Genomic DNA, 22,021 nt, shown 5'->3' on the forward strand with positions numbered 1-22,021 from the left:
AGGCTGCATTGCATGTATGAGTAAGTCATCTGATGGGTGGAAGAATTGTGGTTTCAATTCTGCATAAATCCTACAGGAGGAGCATGTTTTCTTTACGTCCTCCGTTGCGAATGGTAGATCTTTGGAGCGCACAAAGTGCAACATACGGGTAACGCCAGGATGGCATAAGTCCATATGCAGACCTGCCAGAGTCGACGTTGACATTGAAGAGCAAAATGCCTGTGTGAAGGTATCTGGGGCCACATTCTGTTTGCCGGGTCGGTAACAGTTAGTATATCCAAAGGCGGCCAGCTCCATCCTCCAGAGTTGAATTTTATTATTTTTGATTTTCGTGCGCTTCCGGTTATCCAGCATGAAGGCCACGGAACGCTGGTCAGTTATGAGCGTGAAATGACGCCGAGCAAGAAAATGACTCCATTGGCGTACAGCCTCGATGATGGCTGTAGCCTCCTTCTCGACGGGGGGGTAATGGAGCTCGCTACCCTGCAAGGTTCTGGATAGGAATGCCACGGGTCGACCACCTTGATTCAAGGTAGCCGAGATCGCCACCTCCAATGCATCGCATTCGACCACAAAAGGAAGGTTTTCGTTAATGGAGCGAAGCGTGGCTTTCTCCAGCTGTCGTTTGAGGAGGTTGAAGGCAGAAATAGCCGTTGCTTCTAATGGAAAAGACTTCGCATGAAGCAGGGGCTGTATTTTATCGGAGAAGTGAGGTATCCACTTTGCGTAATAGGCAAACATGCCAAGTGCCCGACGAAGAGAGCCGAGATTTGTAGGGGGAGGGAGCTCCTGAAGTGGACGAAGTCGCTCTGGGTCTGGTTTAATAACACCATTGCCCACCCAGTAGCCGAGAATGTTCACTGATGGCACCGATTTCACCGATTTGGATTCGTTTAACGTTAAGTGGCGACGACGGAGAACGTCAAAAAATCTCTGAAGATTGGCGTCATGCTCCTTTTGATCATGGCCGGCAATAGTGATATTGTCTAAATACGGAAAGGTATCTGTCAAGTTCTCTTGCCGGACTAGACCATCCATTGCCCGTTGGAAGACGGCCACCCCATCGGTGACCCCAAATGGAAGGCGACGAAACTGATAAAGCCGACCATTGGCCTCAAAGGCCGTATACGTTTTGTCAGTCTTTCAGCGGTACCTGATGGTACGCGCTCTTTAAATCGAAGGTTGAAAATACCTTGTATTTGGCAAGGTTGTTGACCATGTCATTTATGCGTGGTAGCGGGTAGGCATCCAGATCGGTATATTGATTAATAGCCTGCGAATAATCAATACACAGACGTTTCTTATGTTGTTTTAAAGGGTTTTTCACAATGACGACTTGAGCCTGCCAGGGAGATGAACACGGCTCGATAATACCGTCAGCTAAAAGGCGAGAGATTTCTGCCTCGATAAATGCTCGGTCGTCTTGGCTAAAGCGCCGCGATTTGGTGGCTATGGGTTTACAGCGGGGGGAGAGATTGGCAAACAGGGAGGGCTCACCGAGTAAGGCTGCAGAGAGCGCACAAAATGGCACCTTAGAAATGGTAAGCTCCGGCTTCGACCCTCCAAACTTAAAAGTGAGTCTTTTGTGCTGCTTCTGGAAGTCCTGTCCCAGAAGCACATCACTACATAAGTTTTCGAGTACTCCGAGCCGGGTGGAGGGATACGTGTGACCATTGAGGATGAGGTTGACAAGACAGAAGCCAGAAGAATTGGTGGTCAGAGTCAGAGCCATTGCAATCTCCCTGTCCGAGGGATAGATGCGCAGTTTTAACCTACTGACAGCCCGCTTACTAATGAAGCTGTCAGAGCTGCAGGAGTCAATTAGCGCGCTTAGAATGTGCCCATTTACTGAAACCTTCGTGGCTGCATGGGACAAACTTTGGGGAAAAACAGCTGTGATGGGAGGAGGGATAATTTTTCCTTCGGCAGCTATAGCCTTAGCAGTGGTCCTTGGGGGAGGAGCAGCTCCATAGATAGCAGCTGTGAAGCTAACAGGAGCTCTCAACCGGTATACTTTAAAGGAGCGGCCTTTCTTGTTAGCAGTGGCCCGTGACTGGCATACCTTGGAAAAGTGTCCTTTCTTGCTGCAATGATTGCAGGTCGCATTACAAGCCGGGCAAAATTTTCTGTAATGGAACGTACCTCCACAAAAGAAACACTTTCTTCCTGATTGCCAGGATGCTGCTAGGGCGGGGTCGTCATCAGCAAAGGCCTCTAGGGTAGGGTCGTCGTCCGTTAGAGTAGAGTCATCATCAGCGGGGGCATCCACCCGAGACCTATCAAAAGACTTATTAAAGGTGATGGCCGCCGCCCGTGCACGTGGTGGGAGATAAGTGTCTGCATTCTTCTTGGCCAAGTCCAGGGAACACGCCTGGTCATAAGCAGCTCGTAAATTGAGGGTTTTATTTTCCAGCAGGCGCTGACGTATAAAAGGGGCCGCAATCCCATTGATAAAGGAATCGCGGATTAGTTCCTCTTGATACTGTTCAGCTGTAACCGCTTTAAGGTTACAATCTTTGCTGAGTCTGCGAAGTTTCTGGAGGAATTCATCGAGTGATTCCCCAGGCTGCTGCCGAGTTGTGGCCAGTAGATGTCGAGCAAAGATTTAATTCGGGGACTTGACATATAGCTGCTATAAAATTTGGATAGCAGCGCCGTAGTCTATACAGTCCTCAATATAATCATACACATGAGGGGATACATAGTTAATAAGCATTCATAACTTATTAGAGGCACCCGCCCCACATTCTTCAAGAAAGTTGCTAAAGGTACAAAACCAATGCTACCGCAGGTGTATTCGGGTCCAGATCGAGACGAGCGGGTCTAAGGAGTTTTTCCATGATGGATCAGTTTCTTGCCCAAGTCCCTTTCTGCGGTTCAAGTTGCAGCTGGTTGTTCCGAATCACCCAAGGCGTGGAGACGATAACAAGTCGATTAAATTGACGTAATAAAGACTCACTACACACTTGGTTGTACATAAAGCAAGGCTTTAATCGACTTGTAACAAAACATGGAGGTCTAGTTAGTAGTCACTAGCTTCCTGTTTCCAGATTGTCTCTGGCCAAGGTGGGCCCATGCCCGAGTATTTATACTCCTCGTACGGCGCCCTCAGCTGGCCGTTCAGTAGTACTCCCTGAGTTACTTCTTGTAGAAGTTGCGATTTATGACAGATACATTTTGGTAGAAAGAATGAGGAGAGGAAATATAAACTAAAGGGTACAATCCTAAAGGGGGTGCATGAACAGAGAGACCTAGGGGTATATGTGCACAAATCATTGAATGTGGCAGGGCAGGTTAAGAAAGCAGTTGAAAAAGCTTATGGGATCCTGGGCTTCATGAATAGAGGTATGGGGCTCGATTTTCCCAGCCCCGAGGAGGCGGGTTTGGAGGCGTGCGAGTTGTTAAAATCACCAAAACTGGCGGATGGGCCACCTCCATCCCGCCTCCGAGCAATTTTCCCAAGTGCGTGTTTTCTGACCCACTTTCCATCCCGCCTCCAAGCGGCAGGGTAGGCCCTTAAGGCCCTTAACAACCACTTAATTGCCTCTATAATCCCATTTTGAGAGGCCTTTCCGATTTTAACACATTTCCCCCCTCCTACACACCTCCTCTGGAACACACCAGGTAATCCTGGCGGTCTCACCAGTGGATTGCTTACGAACAGCTGCAGCTCCACCATTACAAAGGAGTTTTCACCGATGATCATTTGCAGGTGGCAGAATTTTGTTGTTTCAGGTCTGGGGGCACTTTTAGCAGGCATACTCAGTGTTGTGGAAGTTTGGAGCCTGACACCCATCTCTAGTGTGACCTCCTGGAAAACCCTTCTCCCCATCTTGATTAAGCGCTTCTTCAACTGAGGCATATTCCAGAAGCATGGCGAACATTTAATTCCTTTCCTCCTGGACATCAGATTCGGATGCAGACCAGCCACGGCAGCAGCAGAACCATGAGCAACAGCAGCACCAACAGCAGGAGCATCAACAGGAGCGCCAAGCTGCTAGTCACCCACCTGAAGATGCACAGGCCAGAAGGTGCCAGCGCGCGACAACATTGCTGCCCAGGATGCAAGGGACGCATTCATCCTGGCCAGATTTGCTTAGCCTACACAATCAAACACTTTAGTCTCGCTCCTTCTTACCAGATCATCGACAATGGAGAAGAACCTATGGAATCCTATCACCCTGACCACCATTCTGATAATCGCAAGGTGCCCTAAGCCCTCAATGTGAAAGACCCATTTGCGAAATGACACAGGCCACAACTTCAACAGTTTGCCATCAAAACACTTTATAATACAATCACAATGATGGCTGATCCAAAAACAAAACACAGCACCCAAGTGACTACCCTTGTGACTACTTGTGCTTTATCTTCCTCTTACGCATGCTCCTACGTGGTGCTTCCCCTGTGGCTTCAGCAGATGTGGAGGCCACTTGCGCGCTCTCTTGCTGCTTCTGTCTTGATGCCTTTGGCGGGCATCCTCTGGGGTGGCGAACCTGTGTGGGCTCGCCAACAGTCTCCTGCTCCTATGGCTGTGCAGGGGCTGAGACGCCCATCTCATTTGGGTGAGGACTCTGGTGGGGCTCTGACCGAGGGCTTTGCTGTCGCATGGTCGTGTGAGCACTTGGAGAGGAGCCCCCACTTCCTTAACATCCCTCTCATGGGTCAGCCCCACTTCAGAGGTAGCAAGTGGCTTGACAGCACCTTGCTGCACTGCAGGGGGGACATGAGGACCCGTTTCTGCACTGGAAGTCCTACTCCAGAGGGCTTCCATGAAGGTCTGGTTTGTTTGCTCAGTAGCTGACCATCGCTCCTCAGGAGATGTCATTCTATTCTGAACAATGACCATGTTTTCAATACCCTTGCGACTAAGCTCCTCCATGGACCATGGAAGGAGTGAGTGTAGTGAATGCATAGCATAGATGCTTAGAAGGATACAAAGGACCCTCCCTGTGTGTTGTAAGTAGTTGTTGTCATGGCATCACAGTGATAGGAAATGTAAGGGCTGCATGGTCAAATAGTTAAGTGAATGTGACCATAGAGAGAGAGGGAATGGGTAAGGGTGCAGGCATGTAAGTGTCAAGTGGGATGTGGAGGAAGAGGTTGGCAAAGCAGAGTGCTGGTGAGGAGAGGCGATGGCGATCAGATTGAGGGTGATGGGAAAGTCATACTCACTTTTCCGGTGCGGAGAAGGTCATGAAACCTCTTCCTGCATTGCAGCCATGTTCTGCGGCTCATTGAAATGGAGTTGACAACCTGGGCCACTTGTAGCCACACAGCTTTTGTCTGCTGGGGTGGCTTTTTTCTCCCTGAGGAAGGGAACAGCCCCTCCTTATTACAGCTGGCTCCGTATACCAGAGCTTGGAGGGAGGGCTCATCAAACCGAGGAGCACACTTTTGCTTGATCGTTGACATTTGGAAATCAATTGGCCAATTAGAGGAAAATCGCACTTTTTCAATACTTCACTTAGGAGTCGGGGTCCTGACACGATTTCCACCTGACACACCCCAGCCCGCCCACACTGACAAAATCCAGCCCATAGATTACGAAAGTGTGGAAATTATGATGAACCTGTATAAAACACTGGTGCGGCCTCAACTGGAATATTGGGCAGGATTTTCATTGGGCCGTGGAGGCGGGATTGGAGGCGTGTGGGGGGTTAAAATCTCGAAATCGGGGGGCACAAATCCATCCCGCCTCCATGCCAGTTTCAAAGGAGGTGGGTACCCGAACCGCACTGGGACCCGCCTCCCTGAGGTGGAAAGGGGATTAGTGCCAATTAACTGCCTGTTAACAGGCAGTTTTTAGCCTAATCCCTATTTTCATCCCTGAAGTGTGGGATTCCCGACCGCTCCAAACCACGCCAAGTTAGCGAGGCGGGCCGTCGGGATGAAGGGCTTGGAGGGGTCGAGATGTCAGGTGTTCAGGTGAGTGATGGGTACATGAGTGCAGAGGTAAGTGTGTTTGGTGTGTTTAAAGTAGTTGTACTTACATGTACTTACCTTTACAGCCTTCCTTCCTTCAGGTCTCGGGAGTCCCTCATCTCACCGGCACAGAAAGCAGAATGGCCGCGATCTGTCAAAAGTTCCAGCATTCTGCTTTCTGTTCTGTTGAGATCTCTAAATCATCCTGAGAGAAAGGAATTAACTTGGAGTACAGATTGTCAGTGTTTGACAGCTTCAAACAGCTGTGAAACGCTGATATTTCATCTGTCAAAAGGTCTTGACAGATGAAATCTCAATCTGTGACGTCACCTGTTGCCGGGTGACCCTTAATTGGCCTGCTGAGCCCGCTGGGCGAGCTCAACAAGGTCAATCAAGTCAAAATCGCGTGGGTTGGCTAGAACTCGATGGAGGCAGGACTACAACCCCGAAAGTTGTAGTCCCGACTCCTCAATGAAAATCCAGCCCATTGTGTCCAATTCTGGGCACCGCACTTTAGGAAGGATGTGAAGGCCTTAGAAAGGGTGTAGAAAAGATTAACGAGCATGATGCCAGGGATGAGGAACTTCAGTTATGTGGATAGACTGGAGAAGCTGGGATTGTTCTCCTTGGAACAGAGAAGATTAAGAGGAGATTTGATAGAAGTGTTCAAAATCATAAGGGGTCTGGAGAGAGTAGATAGAAAGAAACTGTTCCCATTGGCAGAAGGGTCGAGAACCAGAGTACACAGATTTAAGAACCAAAGGCGACATAAGAAAAAACATTTTTACGCAGCGAGTGGTTAGGATCTGGAATGCACTGCCTGAAAGGGTGGTGGAGACAGACTCAATCACGGCTTTCAAAAGGGAGTTGGATAAGTAACTGAAAGAAAAATATTTGCAGGGCTACGGGGAAAGGGTCGGGGTGTGGGACTAGCTAAGGTGCTCTTGCAGAGAGCCGGCACGGGCTTGACGGGCCGAATGGCTTTCTTCCGTGCTGTAACCATTCTATGATTATAAGCCTCTTTTAATCTAATACTATCCTTAACTTCTTTTAGTTAACCACAGATGGATCACTTTTCCCATGGAGTTTTTATTTCTCAATGGAATGTACATTCGTTGAGAATTTTGGAATATTTCTTTAGTAATGGTAATTTTGACTGCAACATCTTTTGGCATTTTGATTTCTCCTTCCCTGCATGTAGGAAATGCTTCTACATGTTTCTGTTGATTTATGAATTCTGTTCTTGCTACAATATAATTTTATACATTTCCTTAGATTTGTGAAGATGTTTTTCCTCTCCATTTTTTGTCTACCCTCTACTATAAACCTTCCCCATGTTTATAAATCATTACATTACTCTTGACCAATCTAGAGAAACTTAGTCAATTTCATGACATAAGTTTTAAGTCACAGAACTTACACTAAGGGGGGAATTTTAACCCCTCACGACAGGTGGCCATTTTTATGGCGGCGCGTTGCCAGGCGAGTCTGTGACCCGCTCTCGAGAGGCGAGACACCTCATTATAATATTTAAATCAGGCTCTCTCAGTGCAGTTGGGAGACTGATTTAAATTTACCTCCGGCCAGCTGGGTTCCCAGCGCTCAGGAAACTTGGCAACCAACTGGAGACAGGAGCAGCTGGATGAAGCAGGTAAGTGCTTTTTAGAGCACTGCTTATGGGCCAGGAGGAGCAGGAGTGCTCCCTCCCCCCACCCCCAGCCCCTCAAATAAATCTTCTGCTGTGATCGGCCGACCACATCCCCCCACCCGCCCACCACCCCGCCCCACCCCTCCCCCAGCAAATCCCGCAATCCCAAGCCTGCATAACCTGATTTTTTTTATTTTTCCTCCCAAAATATATTGGCCCAGAAATTCGGGTCTCCACGGGTGAGTACGCATGGGGTACTCACCCGTAAGCCCAATGGAAGTGCCGATTTTGTGCATGCACTGCGCATGTGTGGGAAACCGGCACTTCCGTTCCCCTGAAAGAAGGGGTTAAGAGGTGGAACGCGTGCGCAGGAGAGGCAGCGCGTGCGCATCGAACTTACATTTTTTTTGCAGGTTTTCCCAGGAGGGTATATCTCCAGAAGGTAGACATGTAAAAAGCAGTCGCAAGGCCTGCTTTTTACAAGGTAAGGGGTGAATTAATTAAAATTAAAACATTTTTTCACAGGTTTATTATTTTTAAATACTTTAAAGAAAGGTAAGTTTATTTTTAGCCCCGTTAGAAAATAAATTTAAAAAATTCAAAAATTTAAATTATTGTTTAAAATAGTTATTTCATGTAATTTATAGTTTATTTTAAAAATGTGATTTAAAAAAAAAATGTATTTGAAGATTTAGTGATGTTTTGGGGCTTATAGTATTTATAGGTTTGACAGGTCTTCTGTCAAACTTACGAATGAAGCATTCCCTGCTACCATTGGCCCACATGATCCCAGGGGATGCATCGAACTAACTGTGCCCCTGGGATACGCAAGCACTGCGTGCCGGCAGTTGGAGGAGGCCCAGGATCACAATTCCACAGGGGCCCACAGCTCAACTGCCGGCACGGTAGTTAAGTGCAGGTTGGGGGCTTGCACCCGCGGGAAGCCCCCGACCCGAATTTCTGGGCCATTACTTCATACTTGTGCACATTAAATTACATCTGCCATCAGTCTGCTCATTCTACTAACTTGTCCGCTGCAGACCCCGCCTGAGAAGCAGCAGGGACCAGTCAATCCCTCCACCTCCACAGAAGCACAGACTGGTTCCCTAATGGCAGTTGGGCATAGATTAGTACCCTGCATAGCAATTTCCAAATTATGGTAGTCAGGATGCAAGCTGATGTATTTTAGTACTTTCAGGATCTGCATTTCCTACATGCAGGGAAGGAGAAATCAAAATGCCAAAAGATGTTCCAGTAGAATAGCTTTGGCTAATGAACTTGCCTAAAGCTGCCATCTCTCTAGATAGCAGCACGTGCCAAGCCTCCAGGGTTCCCTCAGAGAGCACAACACTAGCAGCATGTAGGAGGTGAGAGAAGGCTGCCAAGGCACAAGCTTCCGAGTTGCAGTCAGCAGTGGCTCCCTCCCAGAAGCAAGCTGCCACAAGAGGAGTGCCCCCTAGATCCCACGACCCTTTTGTAGCACAAGAGCAGCTATTCACCTCTCTCGATACTGGCCCTTAGGTTGCACCTAGTAGAAAAACAAAAATTGGTGCAAGAAATGCACATTTAGCCAACCTGGGGAAGCACGGTGTGAGGAAAGTATAAGTTTGTTTGTGTTCACTTTGAAGTTAGTTGTATTAAAATAGAATGTATTGTGCATTGTTATTAGTATAGACTAGAGTCATACAGGAAAGCGTGCACTTATTCAATCCGGTAGTTGTTATTGGCATGGTCAAGTAGGGACAAAGAAGTCTGATGTGTTATCATGATCTAGAATGGATACTGGATGGAAGGATTGGTTCATTATTTTAAGGTAGAGGAAAAGAAATGAAGGCAGTGATGACAAAGGTAGACTGTTAAACAGAAGAGAAGACTTTGTTGATCAATTGTGCTCTGATACCCATTGCAGCAGTGAGGCAGGGATGCTGGATTACCTCCTGGATTTACCTCCTGGATCCAGCAGTCCTTTAGCTAGCGGTTTCCCTGTGGCCCTGGCAACCCGACCAGCCAGAGTTAAATTTGTAATGGTGGATCACCATGAGGCACACCCGTCTCATTATAATATTTAAATAGGAGACCTGCCTCCTGGGATCGGGTTGGCTGCCCGATCCCGTCCCGCCTCCGTTCAAACCGGAAGTGGGCGGGTTGGGGTCGGGATTCAGATCTTTAACTCTTTAACCTCCCACCCGACCCCAACCCACCCATTTTTTTGGGTTAAAATTCCTCCCGTGTGTCTCATTTCCAGGTGGACATTGACATTAGTTGTAAGGAAATAAATAGCTGAGACCATTATACTCTCTTACTATAAATGGGAAATGGTGGGAGAATATAATTTTCCAAGTAAAAATAGTTATTTATATTCTGGTATCCACAAAGTAATTTGAATGTAATGTAGAGTTTTATATTAAAAGTATTTAAAGAATACACCTCACTTTAATAGAAATATTTTGTTATATTTCTTTTTACTTTAAGCTTTTTCCATCTCTACTTCAAACAGGTGTCTTGGGTATCACTTTTCTCCAGCCGTCCACTGAAGACATTGGATCACGCTGGTTAATTAAGAAGGATGTAGCTAACATTATCCCCCCCAACCTTCAATCAAGAAAGTGGGACACATCTCCTCAAGTAGAGGTACCTTAATCCTTTCAAGCAATATACAGTATTAGTTGGAGCAAGGGGAAGGATTGGGTTGTCGTTTCTCATTCTTGTTCATTATTCCTAGTTATAGAGTTATTAGTACTTCTGTAATTTTTAAGAAACTTCAAGTTCCAAAACTTGTATCAATAGATTTGTTTCTGTAACGTCCTGTGTACAGCACAAAATGTATGATGCTGTGATTCCTTTTTTTAATGTTTTCATGCCCTTGCTGACTTCTGTATTTATGAAACTAATGTGAATAACCAATGTATTGACAATTATATAAATTAGCATGTAAAATCTTATCTCACAGATGGCTTAATGGATAAGTGCATTGTATGATGTGATGCACAAGCTTCTTTTATACTGGTTTGGTGCTGTGCTAGTGCTGCTAGTATAATTCCACGTCTGTGCTGAGTTAGCTGATCTCAGCCATGGCGACAGTGGTCTCAGCTAGCAAAGGAGTTCTCATTCCTCATTATTATCAAAGGACTCTTGCTGCAAATGTATCTGTATCGATGGATGGGGCCACACAAAATCAGGCTGAGCTGTGACAGCTCACATAGTCATATAACTGGCTGACATTCACTGTCCTGGTTCATAAACAAGCACTGACATTTTGAGTAAGATATTGGCGGGCTATCAGCATCTGTGGAATTATACCACAGTAGAGTTACTATGGTCCATTTTTACTCCTGGGCGGGAAAACGGCCTAGCGAGCACCGGCCTGCCCAGGCACGGTAGCAGGGAGGCTCATCCGATTTTAACAGCCAAGCTTCCTTAGCATGCCCCTGGCCAACTTTCTGATCAAAACAGCCTGTTAGTCAGCTGGAAGTGGCTGCCTTTTTTTTTTAATTACACTTTACACACTTCTTGTCTTGGATCCGGATCCTGACAGCAATTTGGCAGTTGGCTAGATCAGAGTGGGGAAGTCCTCCGCTCCATTTTAATTGCCCCACACCCCCTCCTTCGCTCCCCTCCCCCCCGCAGTTTCTGCTGGACAGGGGCAGTTCAAATCAATGACACTGTTTTCAGGAGGGGAGGAAAAAAGTTTGAGGGTAAAAATATTCTGACCTGAATGCAGAAAGCAATGTATATCTGCTTGGTTTATGAGCTTTACGATGTTTCCCACATTTTTCATGTGGAGATTTTTTTAACACATTTTAAAAGGTGCAGTAATGATCTCAAATCTAAACTTGTTTACCATTGATTGCTGTCATGTTGGGTGTAGATGTTACAGATGCAGAAATCTTTACTGATGTTTGTCTGATACAAAGAAAAACTGATTTCTCTTTTGGTTTCTAATGTTTCCAGTGCAAGATACCAGGGCCTCCTTTTGGCACACACCTCTCCGATCTGCACAGCCAGCAAGAAGACTCTTCACCTCCGACTGTCTTAAAGTGTCCCTCTGTTCTAGAAGTCCATCAGCTCTTTCAATATGAGCCTATAAACACAGAAATGCAGCAGAAAATGCAGAGTTGTCTTAAGGTATTTCATTCAAACTTTTTGGAGGGAGTGGCAGAAGCTATATGCAGAACAAAATAATACACTTAAAATTCTGACCAGAATTTCTGCTCAAATTTTTTAATTTGATACGCCAATAACAACAACTTGTATTTATACAGCGCCTTTAATGTAGTAAAACATCCCAAGGCGCTTCAGAGCTAAAAAGGAGTGCGAGGGGTCAAAGATTCCTATTATCTTTCCCAAAAGTTGTCACAAACTACCTATATAGTGGGATTTCTGCATTTGCCATTGTATCTTCTCATAACAAAATGTTCTGTAAGCTCTTAAGTTTTCCTCAGTTTATGCAGATAATGTACAACAAGCTATTGTATATGTATCAAAAAGAGTATTCCCCAGGCACTTTTTTATTTCACTTAGTTCTTCACAGTCTCTCAGTTCTATAGGATATAAAAAAATATTCAATCAAAAAACATTTCTAAAAGATCATGGCCCAGGACAGATTTGGGGCAAAATCTTCAATGGAATGGAAATTGTGTCCACTTCCTGAGGTTGGGACAATTAAGTATTTTAGACATAGGCTTGGGCTGGCACAGGCTGCATTTGCAGTGCAACTAGAGTCCACCTCAGGTGGGGGGAAGAAAATTGCTTCAGCATAAGTGGACCGGCCATGCCAATGAAAGGATTAAATAACAAATTAAAAGTACTGCCAGGTTTTGGGGATAATTTAAGACCATCACCATAAGAATGAAGTGGGAGGTTAGGTGAATTGTTTTATGCAAAGAGTTGTTAGGTCATGGAATGTCCTACTAGAAACAATGATGGAAGCAGAATCCATAATAGCTATTAAAAGGATAAATATTTGTAAAAGCAAAACTTACAAAGGTATGGAGAAAGGACAGGGGAATGGGACTAAGTAGATAGCTCTTTCAGAGAGCTGCCACAGGCACGATGGCCACTTCTGTACTGTAAAATTCCATAATTCTGTGATTAGGAGCTAAATCATTAGGGGGAAGGCAAGAAATAGCATGCTAGTGCTGGATTTAAATGCATGTAGCAGCTCAAAGGGAAAACGTCATTATCATTTTGCTGAAACAAAGTTCAAAGAAAATGTCCAGCAGGGAGCCCCCAGGTTCACAGATGCAGCAGTAAAAATGTTGTTGCAGGAAGGCAGGTCGAAGAAGGGAGGATCTCTGTGGCATGGAGTATCACAGTGCCTCAAGAAGAACTGCCCAGGGGGAGTAGAAGGAGATGTCCAGATAGTCAGTACCAACTCAACTATCCCAATCAGTACAGAAAGAAGTCTAATAACCTTAGTGACTCAGGCAAAGTAAGAGGACACCTTCTACAATGCACAATACTCAACATGTCTGCCACTTACACCGTTCTCTCCCACACGCTGTATTAAAGTACTTTAATTACTTACCATTACTGCTCATGAGATAGGACAATGCTTTTACCACCCCCAGCCTTCATCTGTAAAAGCTTTGTATGGAATGTAGGGACTGAAGTTCTGCTCTGGGCACACTGATGGCAATAACACATTTACACTGGTACATTTCGCACTACTGGCACACTGACAATAGGTATCCAAGTTTTCTACTGTCCCCTCATTTACATAGTACTTGTGCACTCTCAGCATGATTTGGGCCCTGCGCTAGGATGCACAGGCTCAGGAGGAGTGGAATTTCCAGGAATGGAGCATGAATGTGCAGGCACTGTTCCATAGAGTGACATCTGCACTTTCTGTTGACTGCAAATTGTTGAATTCTGCTTTTCCTTGTCTCTGTTGGGAAGAGAGGAGCCACAGCTCTGCCAAATCGTAGCAGGGTGGTGATGCCATGGAGATGCTCTATGTTTGAGTGTGATGTCCACCCTCCTCAGCAAGCTGGATCAGGGCTGCCTGGAAAAGGGTTGCCGAGTAGGTCAATGCAGTGCCCTCAGTAAAACAAGGATCCCTCTTTCGATGGCTGTGTTGTGCCGTATACAGACAATCGGGAAACTTTGACAGGCTGCTACTGCAGGACATCCCCTAACCTGTCCAGGTCAAGCGTTGTTTGAGAATATCAGCTGTGGCTGTGACTCAGTGGTAGCACTGTCGCCTCTGAGTCAGAAGGTTGTGGGTTCAAATCCCACTTCAGAGACTTGAGCACAAAATCTAGGGGGACGCTCCAGTGCAGTACTGAGGGTGTGCTACACTGTCAGAGGTGCTGTCTTTCGGATGGGTTGTGAAGCCGAAGCCCCGTCTTTCCTCTCAGGTAGACGTAAAAGATCCCATGGCACTATTTCGAAGAAGAGCAGGGGAGGTCTCCCGGTGTCCTGGACAATATTTATCCCCCAAACAACATCACTAAAACAGATTATCTGGTCATTATCTGCTGTTTGTGGGAGCTTGCTGTGTGCAAATTGGCTGCCACGTTTCCTACATTACAACCGTGACTACACTTCAAAAGTACGTCATTGGCTGTAAATCGCTTTGGGTCATCCTGAGGTCATGAAAGGTACTATATATATGTAAGTCTTTTTTTCCTCAATAATGTTTTCTATTATTGCCCTTGTGAGGCATGGGCTTTGATGGTGCAGAGGAATCAACAGTAGATCGTCTTGATCCCCAAGAAGCCAACCCTTTACTTGCTGGAAATCAAAAATGGATAGTATGGTCGAGAGATGGAAAATAAAACTCATCATGAGTGCTGCCTGGGAATTTGGCTTTCTATTGCATATAACAGTGCCAATGGTCAGCCACCAGCTGGATGTTAATAGCCTTGCGATGCATGAAGGCGACACTCCTGCAAGGAGGAACGTTAATGGTTTTCTGCACCCCATCAATGATCCCCTATACTTTGAGAGTTCTGCTATCCAGAAGAATTCTCAGGCTTGAATTGGTACCTCCCTGGATCTCTGCAGAACTTTATTTAGCTATTCACTTTTCTGAACAAGCTACCATCACTAAGTGATGTCCTGCAGATTGACTAATATTGCAGATATCGCCAGTGGCCTCTTGGAATTACCTTGTTCAAGGTCAATGCAGTGGTCCCCTTGACTGCAACAAGGAGTACTGTGTGTGTCCTGACCTTCTCCAACAAGCTACAGAGCTTTTGGACCACCTTGTTGAACCATAGCCATCAAAGGCACTACTCCTTTGGGTTGATAGATCCAGCAAAGAGGGTAAGGGCAGGTTGGTGCCCTTCTTTATCTCTGAAGACTGACTATCCTGGCATCTAGAATTGCTTCATGGTCATCCTCCTCTTCCTCCAAATAAGTGAAGTGTAAAGGAATCCAGACAGTATTTCCACTCTGTTGATGAGGATGGTGGGGTTCCACTAGTTTCTAGTTCTCTCCCAAGATTTTGCCACACAGTGCAACATTAAGTTTTGTAAATTTCTCCTATACTGTGACCCACTAACAAAATTACAATGGTGTCAAAACCTTCAGCCTGGCACTTTAAATTAATGCAGCAGTCAAAATACAGAGTACTTACAAACAGTGCCAGGGGGCAGCCTGCACCTGACCTGCAATCAATGGAAGTGGACAAAAGCTAGTCATAGCCATGGATTACAGCACTTAGCATTCATTTAAATCTCACTGAAAAAGCAGCACCTTTTTCAAGCACATTGAAATGCAAACCGCCCAAACCCCAAGAGAAAGTCAACGCCCATTTTTCCTCTGCCCAAAAATAGGTGCACCCGGTGCCAAAACCAAAGGAAAATCAACCTTCTGATATGCTAGGATCTTAGTCATTTTAAGCTTACAAGCTTGTTTTCAGTCCAAGGTATTATATCACATACATCAAAGAATCATAACATTGTAGACGAGTTCTAAATTTTCTGATGTTTGGAGTAATATTTCTTTAATTGTAGGAGTACATAGAAGTTATTCTGCAGAAGGAGCAAAAGATAAATGAAATGATACCTAAGGAGCCACGGAGTGAAGAAGAGGTTGTCCATGCTGCTGATCTGCTCAAATTGGTTCTGGTAAGAAACCACTGTTGTAGTTAGCACTGCTACTTGACTGGTTCAACCAACTGGAATTAGCTGCTATGAAAAGAGGCAGTTTCGAGAGAAGCTCATAACTAAAGTTACATATTTCTTTATGATGTGACTCACTTCTCATGATTGTGAGTCACATCACAAAACTAATTTCATAATTGACACAGATCCAGAAACCTGTCTTACAGATGCCAAAAGATCAGAGTGGGAGATTATATTCGAGTCAAGAACTGTTTCAATTGGCTGAAAACCACAGAAAACTAGGCTGAACTGTTAATGAGTAAGCCTACAGATAAACAGTGGGAAGTATTTAAAGTGGTACCTGGTACAATACAAAACCAGTACATACCCCTAAAAGGCAACGGCTGCACTTTTTTGTTAAGCAACCATGGTCAACAAATGAGGCAAGAGACAATATGTAAACATACAAAAAGGATGGACAGGAAAAGATCTACTGGTCCATCCAGCCTCTCCCACACAATTGTGATGCTTTACACATCATAATACATTCATTCCCCATCCACTGGAGAAATGTAATCTCCTGGGAGAGGCAAAAAAATAGATTAAAAACCCACACCAATTAGGGAATAAAATCTGGAAAATTCTTCTCCAACCCCCTTAGGTGATTGAAATTAGTCCAGGAGATCACATTGGCCCTAATTTACGATACAGGATACCTACCTCTTGTACAAGGAGATCTATCTCTTGCTTGAAGGATTACAGTGAATCAGCATTCACCACATGAGCTGACACTCCAGGGCAGGACTGAGGGAGTGCAGCACTGTCGGAGGAGCCGTCTTTTGGATGAGACGTTAAACCGAGGCCCCATCTGCTCTCTCAGGTGGGCGTAAAAGATCCCATGGCACTATTTCGAAGAAGAGCAGGGGAGTTATCCCCAGTGTCCTGGCCAATATTTATTCCTCAATCAACATCATTAAAAAAACTGAATATCTGGTCATTATCTCATTGCTGTTTGTGGGAGCTTGCTATGTGCAAATTGGCTCCCGCATTTCCTATTTACAACAGTGACTACACTTCAAAAAGTACTTAATTGGCTGTAAAGCGCTTTGGGATGTCCTGAAATCATGAAAGACACTATAGAAATGCAAGTCTTTCTTTTTTCTTTAATATTATCACAAAAATAACACTATTATTCCTACGCAGTCCTTCCCTGACGATGAAGTATGTCAAGCAGAAGAGAAGGAAGCAAGCAAAGGTACATTTCCAGGTTTTACATGACAAGTGCATGGGATGCATGGAACTTTTGAATAATCTTCAAGGGGTATCGTAGCACAGTGGTTATGTTGCTGGACTAATAATCCAGAGGCCTGGACTAATAATCCGGAGACGTGATTTCTTTTTTCTTTAACATTATCACAAAAATAACACTATTATTCCTATGCAGTCCTTCCCCAGGCAGCTGGGGGAATTTAAATTCAGTTAATTAAATAAATTTGGAATTAATAAGGAAGTATCAGTCATGGTAACCATGAAACTTTTTGTCTTTACTTGTCGTAAAAACCCATCTGGTTCACTAATGTCCTTTAGGGAAGAAAACCTACCATCTTTACCTGGTCTGGTCCCGTATGTGACTCCAGACCCATAGCAATGTGGTTGACTTTTAACTGCTCTCTGAAATGGCCTAGCAAACCACTCAGTTGTACTAAACCGCAATGACAAAGACAGCACTGTGGGAGTACCTCTGCCACAAGGAATGCAGCGGTTCAAGAAGGCAGTTCACTACCACCTTCTCGATGGCAATTAGGGATGGGCAATAAATGCTGGCCTCGCCAGAGACGCCCACATCCCTTGAATGAATAAATTTTAAAAACTCAGCTAAAAAAAAAAATCATAAAAAAAAAGAATCTGACAGTATTTTAGATTCTGCAATCAATTCAGACATTGGATAACTGGGGACTATCCACAAACTTTACACTCTTGACGTGATCTGAGGTTAACATTCATTCTTGCCACAAGGTGAATATTTCTTATTACTGAGAATTGAATATAACTATACAGACTCATGAAATAACCAAAGGGCATGTAATTGTGAGGTCCGAAAATCCAGTGCAACAGCATTTTGAGGGTCAGATTTTGTGTTCGATACGTTTTCGCCAATGTTACATCCATTTTTCTTCCCACCAAAATTTCCAGTCTGAATGGGAGGAACCATCTCCTACATCTGTCCCTTCACCTGCACATACCTGCAAATGATATTTGGTCTAAAGCCTCAGAATTCTCCTCATTTCTGCTCTTTTTAGACATGTGGGGTGGAGCTTCCACTTTGGGTGCAATCGGCAATCTGGGCGCAAATTGCGTTTCAAACTGCGCTGGTTTTACAAAGTGAAGTTGTAGTTCAAGATTCCGCCCAAACTCATTTGCATATTCACAAACGTAAAATTTTCCGTGAACCAGCGCAATTGGACAGCGCAATAGAACATAATTGCGTTTTTTTCCTTGCATGAAATAATATTCCTTGATGTATTTAAGAGTGGTAATCTGGTGCAGTTTTATTAATGCAGCTGAAAGTGGGTTTATCACAAAACAGAAGCATTTTTAATAAGTGTCTAGTCCAGCACCTGTGAGTAACCTGATTTTAAATCACTGAAAATGACTTTAAAAAAAACATTCTGAACCATTTACTAGTTAAATTGGTGTACACTAGTCAGTTTCTTAGTAAATTAAATATTATTAAAAAAACATATAAAACGTACCTACTGGTGCCTTTGCACCTAAAAAAAAAATTACGCTGCCCAATTGCGCTGGTTCATGGAAGATTTTACATTTTATGATTATGCAAATGAGTTTGGGTGGAAACGTGAGCCATAGCTTCATTTGAAGAGCCTTCTGAAACAGTCCCGAACAGGCGGAATCGGAGGAAACTCGCCATGCTCATTCTTTTGATCTGGGGGCAGTTTTGTGGGTGGGGCCGGCTTCCAGTACAATGATTTTTAAACCAGCATTAAAGATCACGGAAACTTGATTTACGCTCGAAGTAGCTTGCGCTTAAAATTCCGTGATCTTTACGCTCGTTTGGCCAATTGTAGGCTAATTGTGCTGGTAAATCCAGTGCAGACTAGCGGAAACCCTTGGTCAATTTCTATCAGAGTAATTTACACTCAGATAAATGAGGTAAGAACTGACCCATTCAATGGAATGAAGGTGTCTGGTAAAGTTTTGCAAATTTCCAAGGTCTGGCTACATATTTCAGGATTTTTTCAAGTTTGTTTTGAGGAGCTGCTGAACTGCCCTTCAAACTGCCGGGGTCACTATCAGATTTCCAAACCCCACCCATGAAAAGTGATACTATTGAATAGCACAGATTTCCCTATGGGATTCCTTCAATTGCTATCTTGATGGAGAAGGAAGAGAAGAACAGAAGGGCACAAAGGAGTGTGAGACATCGTCAAATAGAGTTGAGGCTAACCCCCTATTATCCCCTATGAGTACATCAACCCTGCAGCACTCATTAGGGACTGAGTGAGCAGCTCTGCCTTCAGCAACTTCGCTTCACTAAGGAGATTCTGCACGAGCTATGCCATCTTCTGCACAATGGCATTCAGCCCTGATCAAGTAACAGAGCAACTCTGTCTGTGGTTGTCAGTCAGCGAAGCTCTCAACTTTTATGTCACAAGCTCCTTCCAAGCTGCAAATAGGGTCTTATGTAACAGTTGCCTAAGCCTGCATGCACCAGGTCACTGATACTGTCATCAGGAAAGCTACAGAATGAATCATAGGCAGGAGCATGAAAGGGCTACTCAGTTCTGTTCTGTTGCTGGATTCCCATAGTTCAGGGGGCAGTAGATGGCATCCACATTGCACTGTGGGCTCCTACTGTGAAGCCATTGGATTTCCCTAACCCAGCTGATCCTATACCCGTCTAGCAGTAATCTTAACATCACCTATACTAATGGCAAATTGCTTGTAGAATTAATAACAGGAGGAAGCCACAGATTTCTACAAGTACTTATATTATTCCTCATTATTAGTTTCCTATACAGTTTTAAAATGTTAAATCATAGACTAAACAATTTTTACCGTAGTTCAAAATAAATTATTACTTTGTATGGACCATAAGTATTCAATGGATATATAGGCCCAGAAATTCTGTTCGCAGGCCTCCCGCGGGCGGAGGGCTGCGATCTGGAAAAATCTGCACCTAGACCGGAGGGCTCCCAGGAGGCACAGAGTTCCATTGCTGGGCCTCTCCAAACTGCCGGTGCGCAGGGCCCACGTATCTCAGAGGCGCAGGCGGTTCACAGCGTCCCTGGGATCACGTGGGCCATGGGGAGCCAATCAGAGAAGGGAATCTCCCTTCATACTTTTGACAGGAAGACCTGTCAAATATATGAATGGAAATTACCCCCAAAACATAGTAAAACTTTAAATATTTTTTTTTTTTTAATCACATTTTGAAAATGACTTTAAATTACATAAATTAAGTATTTTAAACAAAAATTTTATTTTTTGAAAAAAATAATTAAAGTTTTTAACGGGGCTAAAAATAAACTTACCTTTCTTTAAAGTATTTTTAAATGATAAATCAGTGGAAACATTTTTTTTTTTACTTTTTTCAACTGTTATCCTGGTAAAAGCAGGCCTTACGCCTGCTTTTACCAGGCGCAAGAATTCTAAGTGTTTTCTGTGGGCGGTGGGTCTCCAAAAAACAGAACTCTCCACCCGCAGAGGCCCTGCTCCAGGGCAGCTGGAGGATCTGTCAAGAGCTTTCTTGACAGATCAGAAATGCTGGTTTCCAGCGCATGCGCAGTGCATGCCTAAAACCAGCATTTCCGTTGGCCCTACGGGTAAGTACGCAGCGAGTACACACCCGTAGGGAACGGAATTTCTGCCTCATAATTTCATGCAAATGCATTAGTGTGACCCAATAAGTGTGACAGTCTATATAGTTTCTACACACCTTCTAGCTTTGTTATATGTTATATATGGCACAGTTTCAGGATAAGGGGTCGCCCACTTAAAACGGAGATGAGGAGGAATGTCTTCTCTCAGGGGGTCGTGAATCTTTGGAATTCTCTACCCCAGAGAGCTGTGGAGGCGGAGTCATTGAACATATTCAAGGCGGAGATAGACTTATATTTGAGCTACAAGGGAGTCGAGGGTTATGGGGCGCGGGCGAGAAAGTGGTGTTGAGGCCAAGATCAGATCAGCCATGATCTTATTGAATGGCAGGGCAGGCTCGAGGGGCCGAGTGGCCTACACCTGCTCCTATTTCTTATGTTCTTATGTTACAGTTGATGTAGCCTCAATTTACGAGCATGCTGTGGCACCCACATTGAAGAATACACCTGAGACGGCTACATGTGAATGGACTAAAGTAGACTTGGAAAGGTATGTCAATCTAACTTCCATAATGCTTTGATATTCCTCTGCGTTTTGCTTTATTTTCCATACTACAAAAATGATACTGAGAGCCATTGAATGACAGCAAAACATAGGTTACTTGAATATTCACAACATTCTAAGGAAACAATAGAACTTTAATCATTCTGCCCAAGGGATATGGAGATCGGGCAGGAAAGTGGGAGTCGAGGTCGATGATCAGCCATGATCTTATTGAATGGCAGAGCAGGCTGGAGGGGCCGTATGGCATTTATTTCTTATGTTCTTAAGTTCTAATATTGCCAGGCAGTAAATTCCAATATAAAAATCAAACCAATTGATTGAAAGTAACATTTCCTGGTACTCGGGTAGATAGAATTTAATATGAGTGGAATATGCAGTGAGAAACTGTTATTTCATCCCACAATACCAATTGCACCCAAGATCGCGCGGGCCTTCTGGTGCCCTACCACCACAACTCCAGCAGGACTGTGGCAAAAGGATTCAGAATTTGGCTGGGACCCAGTTATGCCGGGTCTCTCCCTACACTGGGAATTCCCGCTGGGCCTTGTAAGGATCGGAAATTCCGTCCGCTCCTTAAAAGGCCAGTGATGTCAATGGGTAAGGGTGGGGACTTGCCTATGTTGGGAGTTCCCATGCCCCAACCCTCAGTCAGGACAGGCGTTGGATTGATGCACATATCCCTGGTCTCACCAGGAGTACCTGACTGATCCCAGTGGAAGTGGGGACAATTAGAGGGTCCAGGCCTAGATCGGATCAGAGCCAGACCCCCAAAGATGAGGAGCTCAAAAACTTTGCTGGCGGTGGGGAGATGGGTTGGGTGAACTGGTTCTCTTTGTAGGAGCAGCACTCGACACTCAGGATGTTCTTCCTTAAGCAATTTCAATCAGTAGCAAAGTTCCAATAATGGCACAATCCCTACACAACTGCCAGGATCGTGCCTGTGTGGATTTACCAGGCCAATATCTTTAGGCCAGAAAGATTGAGATATCTAAAT

The 22,021-nt window shown here is 44.7% G+C and overlaps 1 protein-coding gene across 1 annotated transcript in view; it reads left to right on the forward strand.

The window, feature by feature from the left end:
* spag17 (sperm associated antigen 17) overlaps positions 1 to 22,021 on the forward strand; it is a 348,837-nt gene that overhangs the window by 253,720 nt on the left and 73,096 nt on the right. The window contains 5 exon segments of the mRNA XM_086006806.1: positions 10,071 to 10,204; positions 11,525 to 11,698; positions 15,535 to 15,648; positions 16,828 to 16,879; positions 20,916 to 21,012. Coding sequence (XP_085862932.1) covers positions 10,071 to 10,204; positions 11,525 to 11,698; positions 15,535 to 15,648; positions 16,828 to 16,879; positions 20,916 to 21,012 — 571 coding nt within the window.

Source organism: Somniosus microcephalus, chromosome 14 (genome assembly GCF_052327205.1).
Source record: "Somniosus microcephalus isolate GS21.2 chromosome 14, FLI_Smic_1.0, whole genome shotgun sequence".
NCBI lineage: Eukaryota > Metazoa > Chordata > Chondrichthyes > Squaliformes > Somniosidae > Somniosus > Somniosus microcephalus.